General features: G+C 37.0%; 1 protein-coding gene across 2 annotated transcripts in view; it reads right to left on the bottom strand.

Moving 5' to 3' along the window:
- Positions 1–837: 837 nt before the first annotated feature.
- HDX (highly divergent homeobox) overlaps positions 838–20107 on the bottom strand; it is a 190866-nt gene continuing 171596 nt past the window's right edge. For both annotated transcript variants that reach the window (XM_006943850.4, XM_019824034.3), the window contains exons 9-11: positions 10256–10378; positions 4999–5159; positions 838–1916 (exon numbers count right to left, since the gene is read on the bottom strand). In XM_006943850.4, the coding sequence (XP_006943912.3) occupies positions 5019–5159; positions 10256–10378 (264 nt within the window). In that variant the 3' untranslated portion in view covers positions 838–1916; positions 4999–5018. The remainder of the gene's footprint in view (positions 1917–4998; positions 5160–10255; positions 10379–20107) is intronic.

Here is a 20107-nt window from a genome sequence, read left to right on the forward strand (position 1 = left end):
AATATAATATACACAAGAAATGTAAAAAACTAGTCTCAAAGATTGTGAATAGCATTATTCAATATTATGGGCATACTCATCCATTGACCATTGACTTGTCTCTTAAACAAATTTATAATAATTCCCATTCATTTTTATAAAATCAAAGGTTTTCACTACCTAAACTCAAAGTTTTTGCAGCTCTCAGAAAGACTTGGGTCATTTGAAATTCATGTTTCTATGTAATTTTTCTCCTTGCAACATTCATGATAATTTGTCAACTGGGAAAGAAAGCTACTGTTGTGCTATTTGAAACATACTGCTTTCTCCCATTAGTTAGGTAACATAAAGAGTTTTAATTGGTGTCAGACGTTGACAAAAAAAGGTGTGGGCATATTTCACCCAAATTAGACGCATGCTCTACTGGTGTCAAAAGAGACAGAGTTAGGCACAATACTGCCACATTAAAAAAATGCTATAAAATTAGCATTCTTTGTTTATACTGTGGTAATTTACTTATTGTTTTTACAATTTAAATATCCTATCATGGACAAACCTGTTGTCTGTTACAAAATACTCACTCTATTACATTGATAGTGGAGTAATTCTTTTTTAAGTAAACTCAATTAAAGATGACATACTTGCCAGCTTGGAAGACAACAAAATTTCTACGTGAGCATTCCATGTTCTCCCTTCTCTGACCCACAATACCTTATCATTCTCTGTATTCTGGGGGCCTTTTTTTTTTTTACAAGAACCTTATTTTGGGGAGGACAAAAATTATCTTTAAAAAGGGAACAATGCTTAAAACACAAAGACTTGGAAAAGTAAACATTAAAAGAAAGAAATAGATGTCTATTAGTTAGAAATCATTTATTGCCTCTATAAAACTTTAAATAAAAACCCTACAAAAGATCACATTACAGTGATGTGGTTTCAAGGTGGTAGTATATTTCAGAGGTAGTATCAGTAAAATGGGATGCAAGATCGCTTAAAGGAACTACTTAACAAGTTAATACAAAATAAAATTCCAATGCAGAGCAATATATACTAAGTATAAACTTTAATGGAAAAATCATATTTATTTTCAAGAAAATATTTTATTATCTTTTCCCTCTTAGCAAATCTGCTCTTAAATAATGGTTTGGTTTTGGCAATGGCATGATGACTGCAGTCTCACAAATTAGTAGGCTTCTCCCTCATATTATCGCAGAGCATAGCTTGATATTATGAGTATGATAGTGTTGTCTGCCAAGGATAATGCCAACTTCAAAGATAAACCCATGTACTCATCTTTTAAATATTATAGTACTGATAGCTCCCTTAAAAGGCTAATAAGTCAGAATTTGGCATTTTTAGGACATGAATGAAAATCTAATATATATTTTTTAAATAGATAATATTCCTGGTACACCATCACTACAATGAGAAGGGAACATTTTCAGAATTTCTCTTAAAAATGACCATAAGTTATCAGGCTAAGATGAGGAAACTATTCCTAGGAAATGAGTGGAATTTCCCCTCTTCCCCCAAAACAGAAGGCAACAAAGTCTAACTTAGAGCCTAAAATTCTTTTAAATTCACTACTTATGTTTTCTCCTACAAACTTAAAGATGGTGGACTATGAAAGTGCCTTAAAATACATGCTGCTGCCTTTGGAAAAATGGCCTCTTCAACATTTTTGAAGTTTTGGTAGTATACAGAGCACAGGATGTGAGTGGTTTGCAGCATTTTTTTCTCCAACAATGATAAATGTTTTTATTATTATTACAATGGTAGCATAGAAGTCTCAATGTTGATACTTGATCTTACAACAAAACATCCCCATTTTTCATGAAAAGATCAATTGTCTTTTGAGGTTGTCCTTGCATATGCTAATTTTTCCATTCTCCAGCATCACTGCAGTTCTCGTTTTCTTGTGACTAACGTTAGCTTGGCTGAAATGAAGAAGGTACCTTCAAGTTATTTTTTAATACACATTTAAGGTAAGTGCCCTTATATATACTTTGTTGCTTAGAAACTGGTTGGTTATCCTAAGCTGAAAGCAGACATCAAAGTGTAGCTGAAGGAAAAACAAGTTTTTTTCACCTTGGTATCCGTCTTTGTGAGAGATACTCCAGATAGTATGGTCTGCTTTAATGTGTCAAAGCCCAAAAGAAAGAAACACTAGCTGTTTTTCTCCCCCCAGTCATGAAAATATCATAAAAGCAGTCAAACTGATATGTTTTCTGCTTTAAGATGTCTCAAAAATTCCATCTATATGTGTTAAAGATATATTTTCTTCATAATAGATTTTTAGTACTTGACCTTGGTATCTTTTAAAAAATCTGCAGTGCTTAATTTCATACTGTCAATTATGATTTTTTCTAGATACAGCTATTTCTTTTGGTTCCTGCTACAGAACAACTATATTTTGTTTTTAAAATGTTTAATTTTTTAAATGTTCATATATTTTTGAGAGAGCACAAACAGGGGAGGGGCAGAGAGAGAGAGGGACAGAGGATCTGAAGCAGGCTCTGCACTGACAGCAGTGAGCCCAATGTGGGGCTTGAACTCACAAACTGAGATCATGACCTGAGCACAAGTCAGATGCTCAACCAATTGAGCTACCAAGCTGCCCATAAAATGTTTAATTTTATGAGAGTAAAATAAATAATTATGGTGCTGAAACACAAACGCCAAAACAAAAGGATTCTTAAGTGTACTGCTTCTATTTTAATGGAATTTTAAATAGGGACAAAGGAATCATTTATGTTTGTTCTCAAAATTGTAGAAAAGATGTTTTTCTAGGAATTACACCTAACAGAACCTTTAAATCTATTAAAATTTCTACTTAAATAATTTTATTAATATTCCTGAAAAAGTGAAAAGACATAATTCGTTTTGAAGTTTGTAGCTTGCCGAGTAGAAATCCAATGTCCCTATAGCAAAAGTTCAATAAGATTTTTTTTATTTGGTGACTAATCGCTAGGGTGTGACAAATGCAAACCATAAAGTTGAAAGATGTCGGAGAGAATGAGCTATCCTTAGTGACAAGAAACAAATAAAAAAGAGTTTAAACTGAAACAGAAGAAATTAGAGTTTAAAGATAAACTCAATGACCAGGAAGGAGCTCCTAGGAGAGACTTGAAAGCCTGGAATTTGTTCATTTTACCTTAAGAATGTTGTATATAGAAGGGACTCTTTATATCATGGAGGAATTGATGTAACTGCTAGATTTAATCCTAATGTCTGAGGTTCTTTTCAGCACTCTTTTTTGAATGGAATTTTACTTGTCAGCCAGAAGTACTAAGCATTATTTACAAAGAACCATATGGCTTCCAGCTAAAATATTTCTAACAAAAGAACCATAGCAGTAACATGGCAACAATAATAAATTACTGACAAAATGGAGGATTATCAATGAACCTTACCTATTTGTGTATGTGGGGAGGGAGCATTTCAAGGTCAAAGACAGTCATGACTTCTTTTCTGTATTCATAAATTAGTATTTGTGAATTCCAAGATCAAAATTTGTTTTACTTACAAATTACAAAAATGTATGACACAGAAACGTGATGACCAAAGCAGCCATGTAGCTACCTCATTAATCTTTTAGAAATAGACAGTAATTTAACCATGCAACACAAATCCACACAGCCAACTCACAAACACATGATGCTGTGTGGCTCAGGGAGAAACTGGTATTTTCCTTTCTATGTGTCTTGGTAATGCCTTCTGGTATCCCAGAAGGAATGGTCTGCAAAGAATCATCTACAGTGTGTAGCAATCTGGTACAACTGTGTAGCATGTCCATTTAAGAGTGTATTCATAGAATGGTATCCAGAAGGGACACATGGATGACCAAGTCAGTTAAGCGTCCAACTCTTGATTTTGGTTCAGGTCATGATCTAAACAGTTGTGAAATCAAGTCCCTTGTCTGGGCTTTGTGGTGGGCCTGGAGCCTGCTTAGGATTCTCTCTCTCTCTGCCACTCACTCCCTTCAAAAGAATAGTATCCAGGAAATTAGAACTGTGATTCACAACCATAGTGTGTATAACTTTTTTGGATATTATCCTTGGCTGATGGCTCTGTAGAAGCTTCACATGAGAATGAGGTAAATTTTGTGGCAAAGCTGAGTGACCAGATTAAAAAAGAAATCTCAGTGCCTTACCTTAACTTCCTGTTTCATAAAATGTAACTGAAAAAATATTATAAAGATAGTGATAAATGTGTAATATTTGTGCAACATTTCAACTAACTCAGTTACACAAATTTATTAGTGGAATGTGAATCTTATCAATACTTGCCATTTGCAACAATGAAGAATTCCCATTAAGACTAATTTTTTACAACATTTTGTTTCTGTACACTTAATAATTTATTCGACTTCATGTTGGTGAATTACTTTTCCATAGTGCTTTCCCCCTTCTCCCCAAATGTTTTGGTTAGGAAATGGAAGAATGCCATAAATCTACAATTATATACCAGTAATCACTTCAATTTTCAATCATTAACTGAAGTCAAATTCTCATAGGAGTTGGAAAATAAATCCCAGGACTCATCCAGGTAAAATCATTTTTAAAGTTTTTGTTTTTTCTTTCAAATTTGAGTCCACTTTCCTGAGTAAAAGTGTATGTGGATATAGGAAAAGGTGAGAGAAGAAAGATGTAATGGCTACAAAACAAAACTAACCAAGCGTTAGTAACTTGATAAGCAATGTTGAAATAACTTTATTTTTGTGTCTCTGGTCAAAACTATTACTAAAACTAAGATTCTTCTAAAAACCAAACAAATATTTCAGAAATTAGGCATTATGCATTTCATAGCTAAATTCCTAAAATTTAAAAACAATTTTCACCAGAGTTTTACCAATTTGGAAAAAAATTCTCAAACACTGCTTTTAAATTTCACATACATTTTTTACACTGTAGCCATTATATCTTGTCCATTCTTCACAGGGCATGTCAGTTTCAACAATATGTTTTTCCAACTGAAGAATTTTGAGGCAACAGAATGCAGTTATCTTGAAATGCACACCTCTTAGCCAAAATGCTGTGTCATATATGCGCCCTCAAATTACAAACTGAGGCATTTTTCTCTGATAAAGAAGACACACTGAATGAGGTATCATCAGGCTCCGGCGAGGCATGGTTGAAATCCATCTCTTCTAATTCAGGAGGTAAATCTGACAGCAGTGCCTGAGTCAGAAAAACCAATTTTTAAAAATTAGTATGAGGACAAGTTTCCCTCCCCCCCCCCCCCCAGTTTTATGTTAATAGTTTTGGTTCTCTCTTGTTGATTTACCTTCATGAACTTAAAGAATGGAGCATTTCTCTTCAGGACCTTATACAATACTTTATGTAAAAGAAAAACTTCATACAATATATTAAGACAGTAACAAAATACTAGATCCTGAGAATGTAAATTATGTAGAGTGAAACCCTAGGCAAAAGGGAAATCAGGAGGGAAATGAGCAACTATTCTGAACAAAATTCTCTGAAATATTTGAGATAAGTGATTTTCATACTAGTTTTTTTTTAATATGAAATGTATTGTCAAATTGGTTTCCATACAACACCCAGTGCTCATCCCAATAGATGCCCTCCTCAATGCCCATTACCCACCCTCCCCTCCCTCCAACCCCCCATCAACCCTCAGTTTATTCTTAGTTTTTAAGAGTCTCTTATGGTTTGCCTCCCTCCCTCTCTAACTTTTTTTCCCTTCCCCTCCCCCATGGTCTTCTGTTAAGTTTCTCAGGATCCACATGAGAGTTAAAACATATGGTATCTTTCTCTGTATGGCTTATTTCACTTAGCATAACACTCTCAAGTTCCATCCACATTTCTACAAAAGGCCATATTTCATTCTTTCTCATTGCAAGTAGTATACTAGTCTTAAATGCCCACTGATCAGTGCTAAAGGGCTTTAAAATTATATTCCTTATTAAAATATTCCTGCCCAATTATGTTGTCCTTTAGAGAAAAACTCATTTCACAAGAGTATTTTGTACTTCAGTGGGAGAAAGAACTTATCAATTAGGAATAAAGCTCAGTTATTCTACTTACTTTTTTACATTTATTTTGAGAGAGAGACAGAGAGAATGAGCAGGGGAGGGGCAGAGAGAAAGGAAAAGAGAGAATCCCAAGCAGACTCTGTAGTTTCAGTGTGGAGCCTGGCTCGAACTCACGAACCATGAGATCATGATCTGAGCCAAAACCAAGAGTTGGGTGCTTAACTCACTGATCCACCCAGGCACCTCTCAGTTATTTTACTTTATTTTTTTTTATTTTTTATTTTTTTTTAAATTTTTTTTTCAACGTTTATTTATTTTTGGGACAGAGAGAGACAGAGCATGAACGGGGGAGGGGCAGAGAGAGAGGGAGACACAGAATCGGAAACAGGCTCCAGGCTCTGAGCCATCAGCCCAGAGCCTGACGCGGGGCTCGAACTCACGGACCGCGAGATCGTGACCTGGCTGAAGTCGGACGCTTAACCGACTGCGCCACCCAGGCGCCCCTCAGTTATTTTACTTTAGACTAAACATTAGCAACTTGAAAATTCCAAGTATTTTTTTTTTCTTTTCTTAGGCTATGCCCATAGATGGCCAAGCATTCACTAGGGCACAGCTGAGCAATTCACAGCTGTGAAATTATGTATCTAAAGGTCTGCTCATTTCTCTGTAAGTAATTAGGATAAGCCAAGAGCCATGAACTAAGCTTTGTCATGGTATAATTGTTTCATCTGGAGTTACAGAACATGCATCCATACTAGAGAAATAAATGATTAATAAAGATTTATGTGGTTGATAGTGCTAATGCCCACTTGATCATAAAAAAAAAAACTGTGAACTAAATGATTGATTTGAAACTCCCAATACTAAAAATAATGTAGCATATATGGGCAATTTGAGATAGAATTACTTGTAGTGTGGGATTTGGATGCAGTAGTAAACAAAGACCAGGGAAATGGGAACATATGCAAATTTGCGACTACTGAATTAAGGAATAAAAAGATAGGGAATGTTGGAGAAGTTATTAAATCCACTGTTGAAATAAGACATATTCTATTCTCTTTATTAAAATAAGTGACATCTATACATTTTGTCTAATAGCAAAGAGACAAGATTAAAAACTTCTTCCTTTTTGTCAATCTGCATGAGAAAAGACCAACTCCTATCTGATAGAAAAGTTATTTATTTTATACTATTAAATAGCTCATGAACTTCTTGCTGAAATTTGGAGTATTTACAAAGCAGTCGTCTAATGCTACTATACACTTTCTAAGGTATTAGATTTTAGTAAAAGGACACAGAGACATTGTCTTCTAGAATAGATATTTATCATTATCACAGTCAAGGTGAAACAAAGCCTTTGCTAACATTAGCTGATCATAGTTTATTAGAAATGCATCACTGGATTTAATTCACTTTGCAACTGTGAAGAAGCCATGTTAAAAAGGGCAAAGTGCTCGAACTAACATTCATTGAACATGTGCTTAGAATATTAAAAAGTTAATTGAATGAGCAGACTTAATGACATTCTAAATTCTGGTGGGGAGACCTTCAAATCAAAAGAGATTTTTTTTGTGTGTGATTGCATTCATGTAGCTGACTGAGTATACATAAAGCAGCATAAGACACTTCTAAAGCATGAAGTCCGCTTCAAAATTCTTTTTAATATCTTATTGGATTGCAACATTGGCACACTGAACAAATCTATGGATTATGACATTTGCTAGACTTGCCTTTTTTATAGATCCTAAAGTAAATACAATTAAGTTTTTTTACTCTAGGTCCTTCATCTGTCTGTCCTCAGAATCTGACCTAGTGCCACTATTCCCAAAAGATTAAGTTAATTCCCAAATATAGTATCTGTTTTTATAACACGTATTCTAAGCCCTAGGGGTATGAATGCCAATTTTCATAACATTAATAATGCATATTTTCCTTGCAAAGTGGAGAAATTGGAAGTTCAAGGGAAGAAATTGACCTGGTTGGGATCACAGAGTTAATCATCATGGGAAGAAAGACTAACTCATGTAGTATAGTGCTGGCAATATTATTTTTAATTAAAAATGGCTATTAATTAACAAACCATTTGGGTAATCTAGTATTTCAATCAGATAGTGTCATATATTTTTAGAACCCAGTTCCAGTGGGGAAACGTATTCTATGGACCACTTATCTCAGCTTACCAAAACCAAAACTAATGAAAAAAAAAAAAACATTTTAAAAAATGAGAAACAAATGACACAATGGCTTTCTTTTGTTAAGTAGAATATACATTAATTTCTTCCATAAGTAAACCTCTAAGTATCTCAAAACATAAAGATTAGTAACTTAAAAGATGACCATAATAACTTTCATAAACTACTATTGGTGTTTTCTATATTATGAGATTGATTATACCTGATCTCAGCTATACAAATTTGTAGTTTCTATTTGGGAGCTGATTATATATGATATAACTTCCAGTACAGGTTTTGTGTGACTTTCTCCTTTTTGATGGCCAATGTTTTGTCATAGTTTTTTTCATTAGTCTTTTATCAGAGGAAAAGTATAAGAGAAGGAGAAAAGTAAAATACACAATATTTACTTTTCTTATTCGTGAGTATTCTTGGGGAAAGAACCAAGACAAGGATGAGGTTATAATTAGAAAACAAAATGCATTCTGTGCACCATTCTGAGATATCAAGACACCTAGAAGCTAGTTAGCTGGCCTTGTAACTCTGAATTCAAAACCATGCCATAACTTTTGGGACGAGGACCACACTCCAAATTATTTCTCTGATTGAACCTATTTTTTTTACAGTTATTTAAAATTTACAGTACCCTTGGGACCATGATTAAGACTGCCACCTTATTCATTTAAAATCCATAGTTTATATTCCTAAAAAACAAATACACTTTTAATATGCCATAGAATATGATAACTCGCATAAAACAAATAAAACAATAACATGCTTAAATAAAGATGGTAAAGGTAACCGAAGACTGCTGTTTTGGAATGTCTGTGTGTGTGAGGCATGGGGAGAGTAAAGTGTACATATTGGCTTGAATTTCATGAACAAATTCTTCTCTTTAAAAAGAAAAACAGTGGGGGGCGCCTGGGTGGCGCAGTCGGTTAAGCATCCGACTTCAGCCAGGTCACGATCTCGCGGTCCGTGAGTTCGAGCCCCGCGTCGGGCTCTGGGCTGATGGCTCAGAGCCTGGAGCCTGTTTCCGATTCTGTGTCTCCCTCTCTCTCTGCCCCTCCCCCATTCATGCTCTGTCTCTCTCTGTCCCAAAAATAGATAAACGTTGAAAAAAAAATTAAAAAAAAAAAAAAAAAAGAAAAACAGTGGGATGTTAAGACTCTATTATTTTTCCCTGGAGATATCTGAGATGAACTACACATGTCAGTCTTGCTTGTATATAAGGGATGAATTTGTACACTACTATTGAGATTACTTACTAAATAAAAGCCTACAAGACTGCTTCCAAATCAATGGTTACTTGTGTGACACACTATTCACTGAATGTCTCTGACAAGAAATCAACACCATAGCATGCAACTCAGAAGCAAATTTGGTATCATTTAGTATTGAATAGAACATTTAATAACATTCCATAATTTTTAGCAACCTTAATACACTTTATACAAATTTACCATGAAAAATAATGGGACAGAAAGTGTAATTTAGGAGGAATTTGTAAATAAAAATCCATAGTGACAAACAAAAGACATTACATTTCACCTTTGGGGTAAAGGAATCAAACATTCTAGTTAAACTGGGAAAAGTAAATGATGCATTGTGGTCACAAAGAATTTCACAAAGTAATTTCATACTTTTTAGTGATAAGCAACGTATCATGAAATAAAAGATATTCAAATATTTGTGAAATCTAGTGAGGTCTGGAGGGTAACTGAAATCCAGAAGAGAGGCAAATACCCTACCTCTTTTATTCAAGAAAATTTCCAAAATATGTGCCTCTCCAGTTAGGGTAGCCTGGTCTCTACAAACACTCTGAGAGTTTCTTTAAAACATATTTTTAAAAATTATTTCCCCCTACTTAAATCTAGCCTTAAATTAACAATTATTTTGATTTCTTACTAAAGTATCACACACATATCTGAATATCTATACTTAAAAATATTGTGCTAAATAATAAAAAAGATTATAAAGTAACAAATCCTTTCTTGATGCCAAGCAGAAATGAAGTAGAAAAATAAAAAAAAAAATATAAGAACTCAAGTGTGACATGTCATTTTTCAACATGATACGTTACAGCTTACTATTCTCTTCTGGCACCTACCTGCTGTTGTTCCTTATCATCAGCTTTCATAGCTAGTATCAAGCTTCTAACAAATGTCTGAAGTTTAAAGTATTTTTGCTTTTGAATCTCTAGCTCATTTTCAATGAATCTGACTTCTTCATTCTGAGCGAGAAAACATCAGATAATATCATTACCTTATGAAAACCTAGGATTATATATGTTTGATGCACAGTAAAATTCCAAAAAGCAATCAAATTAGAAGGACAGTAAAGAAAATAACATTTTAGTATAAAGAATATAAAGCACAGAAGGAAATTATCATGTTACTCAAAGACTAACTTTTAAACAAATCAACAAAAGAAAACAATTTGCAAGGTCAAAAATACAATAAAAAATTCCAGTAGAAGAAATCTCAAGAAACAATTTCCTTTTGGAAAGAATACTCTTGTATTAAACCTAATTAGCATTTTTGTTAGGATTAAGAACAGGCAATTACCTGTTGGGCAATTACCCCAACTAAAGAGCAATAACAGATGCAGTAATACTGAATGTGCCATTCACAAAGCCAAATATTGAGAACTAAAAAGACTATTTTGTACCAAGGGGAGAATAAAATTATTACAGTCTTAAGTAGTTTGTTGAGCTCCCTGACTTTATATAGGAGTCTGTTATTCAGATAATATCTCCAATGTACCACTGTGTACCACTGATTTGACACACAGTCCCTCTTTACTATTTTGTTAGTTTCCTAAGAAAAGAACAATAGACTAGGATTTGAGAGGATTTTAGTGCCAGTTCTACTGATCACTGTGTAAACTTGAGCAGACCAATTAAACTCTCTGTGATTCTATTTGCTCATCAGTGAAATGTATATAATACTAGTAATCTTTGGCAATTCTAGGTTTGAGGGTTGTAAAGCTCAAATAAACTAATGGTCACAAAAGTGTTCTGAATAGATTTATAATTAAAACTACAATAATCAAGAAGTTATGTTATTGCCAAAAGGGTGGACATATCTATCAAGAGAAAACAGTGTAGAAAAATACACACACACACACACACACACACATATTTTCTTAAAAGGTGCTAAGGTAATTCAATGAACAAAGAAAGTTCAATCTTCGGTCAAATACAACAAATAGTGTTTGAACAATTGTAAATCCATATAAAAAAAGATTATCAATTCTTACGCACATCATATACAAAATTTAACAAGAAATGCACAAACCGTAAAACTATAAAACTAGAGAAAAACAGGAGAAAATTTTTGTGTCCTTGGTTTAGGCTGTTTCTCAACGGCACAAAAAGACCTCATCAAAATTAAAGCAAACAAACAAAAACTCTTTGCTCTTCATTTTTTAAAAATGTTTATTCATTTTTGAGAGAGAGAGAAAGAGAGCAAGCATGGGAGAGACAGAGAGAGGGAGACACAGAGTCTGAAGCAGGCTGTCAGCACAGAGCCCTACATGGGGCTCGAACACACGGACCATAAAATCATGAACCAAGCCGAAGTTTGACGCTTACCAACTGAGCCACCCGGGTGCTTCACCTTTGCTCTTCAAAAGACATTGTTAAGAAAATTAAAATATGAGCTACATATTGGGAATCACAATTTACATACTGTAAATCACACACCTGATAAAAGACTTGTATTCAGAATACATCAAGAATGCTTACAATAAAATTATAGGACCATCAACAGAATAAACAGCAGGAAAGATATTTGAACACACACCTCATCAAAATGTGAATGACCACTAAACATAAAATATGCTTGATATAATTTGTCATTAAGGGAATCAAATTAAAACTGCAATACATACTACAATATCTAAAGTTAACCACCTCACACTGGTCAGAGTGGCTAAAACGAACAAATCAGGAAACTACAGATGCTGGTGAGGATGTGGAGAAACGGGAACCCTCTTGCACTGTTGGGGGTAATGCAAACTGGTGCAGCCACTTTGGAAAACAGTGTGGAGGTTCCTCAAAAAATTAAAAATAGAGCTACCCTATGACCCAACAATAGCACTACTAGGAATTTACCCAAGCGATACGGGAGTGCTGATGTATAGGGGCACATGTACCCAAATGTTTACAGCAGCGCTTTCAACAACAAATTATGGAAAGAGCCTAAATGTCAATCAACTGATGGATAGATAAAGAAGATGTGGAGGTTTGCAAGATGGCGGCTTAGGAGGATGCTGGGCTCACCCCAAGTCCTGCTGATCACTTAGATTCCACCTACACCTGCCTAAATAACCCAGAAAACCGCCAGAGATTAGCAGAACAGAGTCGCCGGAGCCAAACGCCGACGAGAGGCCCACGGAAGAGGGTAGGAAGGGCAGCTAGGGGGTGCGCGCTCCACTGACTGGCGGGAGGGAGCCGGGGGAAGGGGCGGCTCCCGGCCAAGCAGAGCCCCCGAGTCTGGCTTGCAAAAGCGGAGGGGCCTGATGGACTGTGTTCCCACAACAAGCGCGACGTAGCGTCTGGGAGGTCATAAGTTAACAGCTCTGCTCGGAAAGCGGGAAGGCTGGAGGACAAAGGGAGGGAGAGCTGCTGAGCCCCCTGACAACAGAGCTCAGTTTGGTGGGGAACAAAGGCGCTCGCCAGCGCCATCTCCCCTGCCCATCCCCCAGCCAAAATCCCAAAGAGAACCAGTTCCTGCCAGGGAACTTGCTCCCTCCACGCAAACACACAACTCTGTGATTCTGCAGAGCCAAACCTCCGGCAGCGGATCTGACTCCCTCCCGCTTCCACAGGGCCCCTCCTGAAGTGGATCACCTAAGGAGAAGCCAGCTAAGCCTGCCCCTCCTGCCCCTGTGCACCTTGCCTACCCACCCCAGCTAATACGCCAGATCCCCAGCACCACAAGCCTGGCAGTGTGCAAGTAGCCCAGACGGGCCACACCACCCCACAGTGAATCCCGCCCCTAGAAGAGGGGAAGAGAAGGCACACACCAGTCTGACTGTGGCCCCAGCGGTGGGCTGGGGGCAGACTTCAGGTCTGACTGTGGCCCCGCCCACCAACTCCAGTTATACACCACAGCACAGGGGAAGTGCCCTGCAGGTCCTCACCACGCCAGGGACTATCCAAAATGACCAAATGGAAGAATTCCCCTCCGAAGAATCTCCAGGAAATAACAACAGCTAATGAGCTGATCAAAAAGGATTTCAATAATATAACAGAAAGTGAATTTAGAATAATAGTCATAAATTTAATCGCTGGGCTTGAAAACAGTATACAGGACAGCAGAGAATCTCTTGCTACAGAGATCAAGGGACTAAGGAACAGTCACGAGGAGCTGAAAAACGCTTTAAACAAAATGCATAACAAAATGGAAACCACCACAGCTCGACTTGAAGAGGCAGAGGAGAGAATAGGTGATCTAGAAGATAAAGTTATGGAAAGAGAGAAAGCTGCGAAAAAGAGAGATAAAAAAATCCAGGAGTTGGGGCGCCTGGGTGGCGCAGTCGGTTAAGCGTCCGACTTCAGCCAGGTCACGATCTCGCGGTTTGTGAGTTCGAGCCCCGCGTCAGGCTCTGGGCTGATGGCTCGGAGCCTGGAGCCTGCTTCCGATTCTGTGTCTCCTTCTCTCTCTGCCCCTCCCCCATTCATGCTCTGTCTCTCTCTGTCTCAAGAATAAATAAATGTTAAAAAAAAATTAAAAAAAAAAAATCCAGGAGTATGAGGGGAAAATTAGAGAACTAAGTGATACACTAAAAAGAAATAATATATGCATAATTGGTATCCCAGAGGAGGAAGAGAGAGGGAAAGGTGCTGAAGGGGTACTTGAAGAAATCATAGCTGAGAAGTTCCCTGAACTGGGGAAGGAAAAAGGCATTGAAATCCAAGAGGCACAGAGAACTCCCTTCAGACGTAACTTGAATCGATCTTCTGCACGACATATCATAGTAAAACTGGCAAAATACAAGGATAAAGAGAAAATTCTGAAAGAAGCAAGGGGTAAATGTGCCCTCACATATAAAGGGAGACCTATAAGACTCGTGACTGATCTCTCTTTTGAAACTTGGCAGGCCAGAAAGAATTGGCACGAGATTTTCAGGGTGCTAGACAGAAAAAATTTGCAGCCGAGAATCCTTTATCCAGCAAGTCTGTCATTTAGAATAGAAGGAGAGATAAAGGTCTTCCCAAACAAACAAAAACTGAAGGAATTTGTCACCACTAAACCAGCCCTACAAGAGATCCTAAGGGGGACCCTGTGAGACAAAGTCCCAGAGACATCACTACAAGCATAAAACTTACAGACATCACAATGACTCTAAACCCATATCTTTCTATAATAACACTGAATGTAAATGAATTAAATGCGCCAACCAAAAGACATAGGGTATCAGAATGGATAAAAAAACAAGATCCATCTATTTGCTGTCTACAAGAGACTCATTTTAGACCTGAGGACACCTTTATATTGAGAGTGAGGGGATGGAGAACTATTTATCATGCGACTGGAAGCCAAAAGAAAGCTGGAGTAGCCATACTTATATCAGACAAACTAGACGTTAAATTAAAGGCTGTAACAAGAGATGAAGAAGGACATTATATAATAGTTACAGGGTCAGGGGCGCCTGGGTGGCGCAGTCGGTTAAGCGTCCGACTTCAGCCAGGTCATGATCTCGCGGTCCATGAGTTCGAGCCCCGCGTCAGGCTCTGGGCTGATGGCTCGGAGCCTGGAGCCTGTTTCCGATTCTGTGTCTCCCTCTCTCTCTGCCCCTCCCCTGTTCATGCTCTGTCTCTCTGTCCCAAAAATAAAAAAAAGGCTGAAAAAAAATTAAAAAAAAATAGTTACAGGGTCTATCCATCAGGAAGAGCTAACAATTATAAATGTCTATGCACCGAATACTGGAGCCCCCAAATATATAAAACAATTACTCATAAACATAAGCAACCTTATTGATAAGAATGTGGTAATTGCAGGGGACTTTAACACCCCACTTACAGAAATGGATACATCATCTAGACACGCGGTCAATAAAGAAACAAGGGCCCTGAATAAGACATTGGATCAGATGGACTTGACAGATATATTTAGAACTCTACATCCCAAAGCAACAGAATATACTTTCTTCTCGAGTGCACATGGAACATTCTCCAAGATAGATCATATACTGGGTCACAAAACAGCCCTTCATAAGTTTACAAGAATTGAAATTATACCATGCATACTTTCAGACCACAATGCTATGAAGCTTGAAATCAACCACAGGAAAAAGTCTGGAAAACCTCCAAAAGCATGGAGGTTAAAGAACACCCTACTAACGAATGAGTGGGTCAACCAGGCAATTAGAGAAGAAATTAAAAAATATATGGAAACAAACGAAAATGAAAATATAACAATCCAAATGCTTTGGGACGCAGCGAAAGCAGTCCTGAGAGGAAAATACATTGCAATCCAGGCCTATCTCAAGAAACAAGAAAAATCCCAAATACAAAATCTAACAGCACACCTAAAGGAACTAGAAGCAGAACAGCAAAGGAAGCCTAAACCCAGCAGAAGAAGAGAAATAATAAAGATCAGAGCAGAAATAAACAATATAGAATCTAAAAAAACTGTAGAGCAGATCAACGAAACCAAGAGTTGGTTTTTTGAAAAAATAAACAAAATTGACAAACCTCTAGCCAGGCTTCTCAAAAAGAAAAGGGAGATGACCCAAATAGATAAAATCATGAATGAAAATGGAATTATTACAACCAATCCCTCAGAGATACAAACAATTATCAGGGAATACTATGAAAAATTATATGCCAACAAATTGGACAACCTGGAAGAAATGGACAAATTCCTGAACACCCACACTCTTCCAAAACTCAATCAGGAGGAAATAGAAAGCTTGAACAGACCCATAACCAGCGAAGAAATTGAATCGGTTATCAAAAATCTCCCAGCAAATAAGAGTCCAGGACCAGATGGCTTCCCAGGGGAGTTCTACCAGACGTTTAAAGCAGAGATAATACCGATCCTTCACAAGCCATTCCAAGAAATAGAAAGGGAAGGAAAACTTCCAGACTCATTCTATGAAGCCAGTATTACTTTGATTCCTAAACCAGACAGAGACCCAGTAAAAAAAGAGAACTACAGGCCAATATCCCTGATGAATATGGATGCAAAAAATTCTCAATAAGATACTAGCAAATCGAATTCAACGGCATATAAAAAGAATGATTCACCATGATCAAGTGGGATTCATTCCTGGGATGCAGAGCTGGTTCAACATTCGCAAATCAATCAACGTGATACATCACATTAACAAAACAAAAGAGAAGAACCATATGATCCTGTCAATCGATGCAGAAAAGGCCTTTGACAAAATCCAGCACCCTTTCTTAATAAAAACCCTTGAGAAAGTCGGGATAGAAGGAACATACTTAAAGATCATCAAAGCCATTTATGAAAAGCCCACAGCTAACATCATCCTCAACGGGGAAAAACTGAGAGCTTTTTCCCTGAGATCAGGAACACGACAAGGATGCCCACTCTCACCGCTGGTGTTTAACATAGTGCTGGAAGTTCTAGCATCAGCAATCAGACTACAAAAGGAAATCAAAGGCATCAAAATTGGCAAAGATGAAGTCAAGCTTTCGCTTTTTGCAGATGACATGATATTATACATGGAAAATCCGATAGACTCCACCAAAAGTCTGCTAGAACTGATACAGGAATTCAGCAAAGTTGCAGGATAGAAAATCAATGTACAGAAATCAGTTGCATTCTTATACACTAACAATGAAGCAACAGAAAGACAAATAAAGAAACTGATCCCATTCACAATTGCACCAAGAAGCATAAAATACCTAGGAATAAATCTAACCAAAGATGTAAAGGATCTGTATGCTGAAAACTATAGAAAGCTTATGAAGGACATTGAAGAAGATTTAAAGAAATGGAAAGACATTCCCTGCTCATGGATTGGAAAAATAAATATTGTCAAAATGTCAATACTACCCAAAGCTATCTACACATTCAATGCAATCCCAATCAAAATTGCACCAGCATTCTTCTCGAAACTAGAACAAGCAATCCTAAAATTCATATGGAACCACAAAAGGCCCCGAATAGCCAAAGGAATTTTGAAGAAGAAGACCAAAGCAGGAGGCATCACAATCCCAGACTTTAGCCTCTACTACAAAGCTGTCATCATCAAGACAGCATGGTATTGGCACAAAAACAGACACATAGACCAATGGAATAGAATAGAAACCCCAGACCTAGACCCACAAACGTATGGCCAACTCATCTTTGACAAAGCAGGAAAGAACATCCAATGGAAAAAAGACAGCCTCTTTAACAAATGGTGCTGGGAGAACTGGACAGCAACATGCAGAAGGTTGAAACTAGACCACTTTCTCACACCATTCACAAAAATAAACTCAAAATGGATAAAGGACCTAAATGTGAGACAGGAAACCATCAAAACCTTAGAGGAGAAAGCAGGAAAAGACCTCTCTGACCTCAGCCGTAGCAATCTCTTACTCGACACATCCCCAAGGGCAAGGGAATTAAAAGCAAAAGTGAATTACTGGGACCTTATGAAGATAAAAAGCTTCTGCACAGCAAAGGAAACAACCAACAAAACTAAAAGGCAACCAACGGAATGGGAAAAGATATTCGCAAATGACATATCGGACAAAGGGCTAGTATCCAAAATCTATAAAGAGCTCACCAAACTCCACACCCGAAAAACAAATAACCCAGTGAAGAAATGGGCAGAAAACATGAATAGACACTTCTCTAAAGGAGACATCCGGATGGCCAACAGGCACATGAAAAGATGTTCAGCGTCGCTCCTTATCAGGGAAATACAAATCAAAACCACACTCAGGTATCACCTCACGCCAGTCAGAGTGGCCAAAATGAACAAATCAGGAGACTATAGATGCTGGAGAGGATGTGGAGAAACGGGAACCCTCTTGCACTGTTGGTGGGAATGCAAATTGGTGCAGCCGCTCTGGAAAGCAGTGTGGAGGTTCCTCAGAAAATTAAAAATAGACCTACCCTATGACCCAGCAATAGCACTGCTAGGAATTTATCCGAGGGATACAGGAGTACTGATGCATAGGGCCACTTGTACCCCAATGTTCATGGCAGCACTCTCAACAATAGCCAAATTATGGAAAGAGCCTAAAAGTCCATGAACTGATGAATGGATAAAGAAATTGTGGTTTATATACACAATGGAATACTACGTGGCAATGAGAAAAAATGAAATATGGCCTTTTGTAGCAACGTGGATGGAACTGGAGAGTGTGATGCTAAGTGAAATAAGCCATACAGAGAAAGACAGATACCATATGGTTTCACTCTTATGTGGACCCTGAGAAACTTAACAGGAACCCATGGGGGAGGGGAAGGAAAAAAAAAGAGGTTAGAGTGGGAGAGAGCCAAAGCATAAGAGACTGTTAAAAACTGAGAACAAACTGAGGGTTGATGGGGGGTGGGAGGGAGGAGAGGGTGGGTGATGGGTATTGAGGAGGGCACCTTTTGGGATGAGCACTGGGTGTTGTATGGAAACCAATTTATCAATAAATTTCATATATAAATAAATAAATAAATAAATAAATAAAGACAGATTTAAACTCAAAAAAAAAAAAAAGAAGATGTGGTTTATATATTCAATGGAATACTACTTGGCAATGAGAAAGAATGAAATTATTCCATTTGCAGCAACGTGGATGGGACTGGAAGGTATTATGCTGAGTGAAATAAGTCAGTCAGATAAGGACAGATATCATATATTTTCACTCATATGTGTATCTTCAGAAACTGAAGAGAAGACCATGGGGGAAAGGAACAGGAAAAATAGATACAAACAGAGAGGGAGGGAGGCAAACCACAAGAGACTATTAAATACAGAGAACAAACTAAGGATGGATGAGGGAGCAGGGGAGAGGGAAAATGGGTGATGTGCATTGAGGAGGACACTTGTTGAGATGAGCACTGGGTGTTGTATGTAAGACAATTTGACAATAAATTATATTCATAAAAAATAAAGTTAAAAAGACTGACAATAGCTAGTGCTCGTGAGAATGTGGAACAATATGTCTCATACATTGTTGGTGGGTTTATAAAACAATACAGACATTTTGGAAAATGTTTTGAGAGTTTCTTATAAAATTACACATTATCTTTCTTTCTCACCGTATGATGTAGCAATTTACTCTTATATTAACCCAAGGTAAATGAATTCATGTGTCCACAAGAAGATGAATAGTCATAGCGGCTTTATTCATAATAGCCCAAAACTAATAACAACACAAGTGTTCATCAGCAGATAAATAATCATATTGTGGTTGTGGTTACACAACTGCGTCCACTTGTCAAAACTCATCTAACTGTGTAAAGAGGTGAACTTTATTGTATAGAAATTATATATCAAAAACTTTATTAAAAGTATTAACTATTCCTCTTGCCAATAAAAAATAAGCTATGAGTGTTTTCTGTAGCTGGAGAACTGGTCTCAAAGAGCACAGCAGGACCATTAACAGTATATGCTCAAAAAGCTGTATAAAAGACATTAAAATTAATTCTATGGTCATTCTTTTGTTTCAATTGAGAAGTACAGTTATATTAATCGCATTCAAAACTATGAGCTGCATCAATTATTTTATCAGCAGAGTTTAGAACTTACTGTACCTAATAAAACTACCTCCCTTTCAGACAATTTAATATCAAATGCATCATCTGCAAATGATTATTGAAGCTAAAGTCCTTATTCAAAGGCACCCTACAGCAATCTGAGTTACAAGTAAGCATTCTAATAAAATTCAATAGGCATCTTCTATATTATATTTGACTAATTCTAAACTTATTTTTTTTTTAGTATTTATTCAAGAATAGTAGTATTACTAAAGTGCTGACTAAGAAGTCTTCAT

This window comes from Felis catus, chromosome X (genome assembly GCF_018350175.1).
Source record: "Felis catus isolate Fca126 chromosome X, F.catus_Fca126_mat1.0, whole genome shotgun sequence".
Taxonomy (NCBI): domain Eukaryota; kingdom Metazoa; phylum Chordata; class Mammalia; order Carnivora; family Felidae; genus Felis; species Felis catus.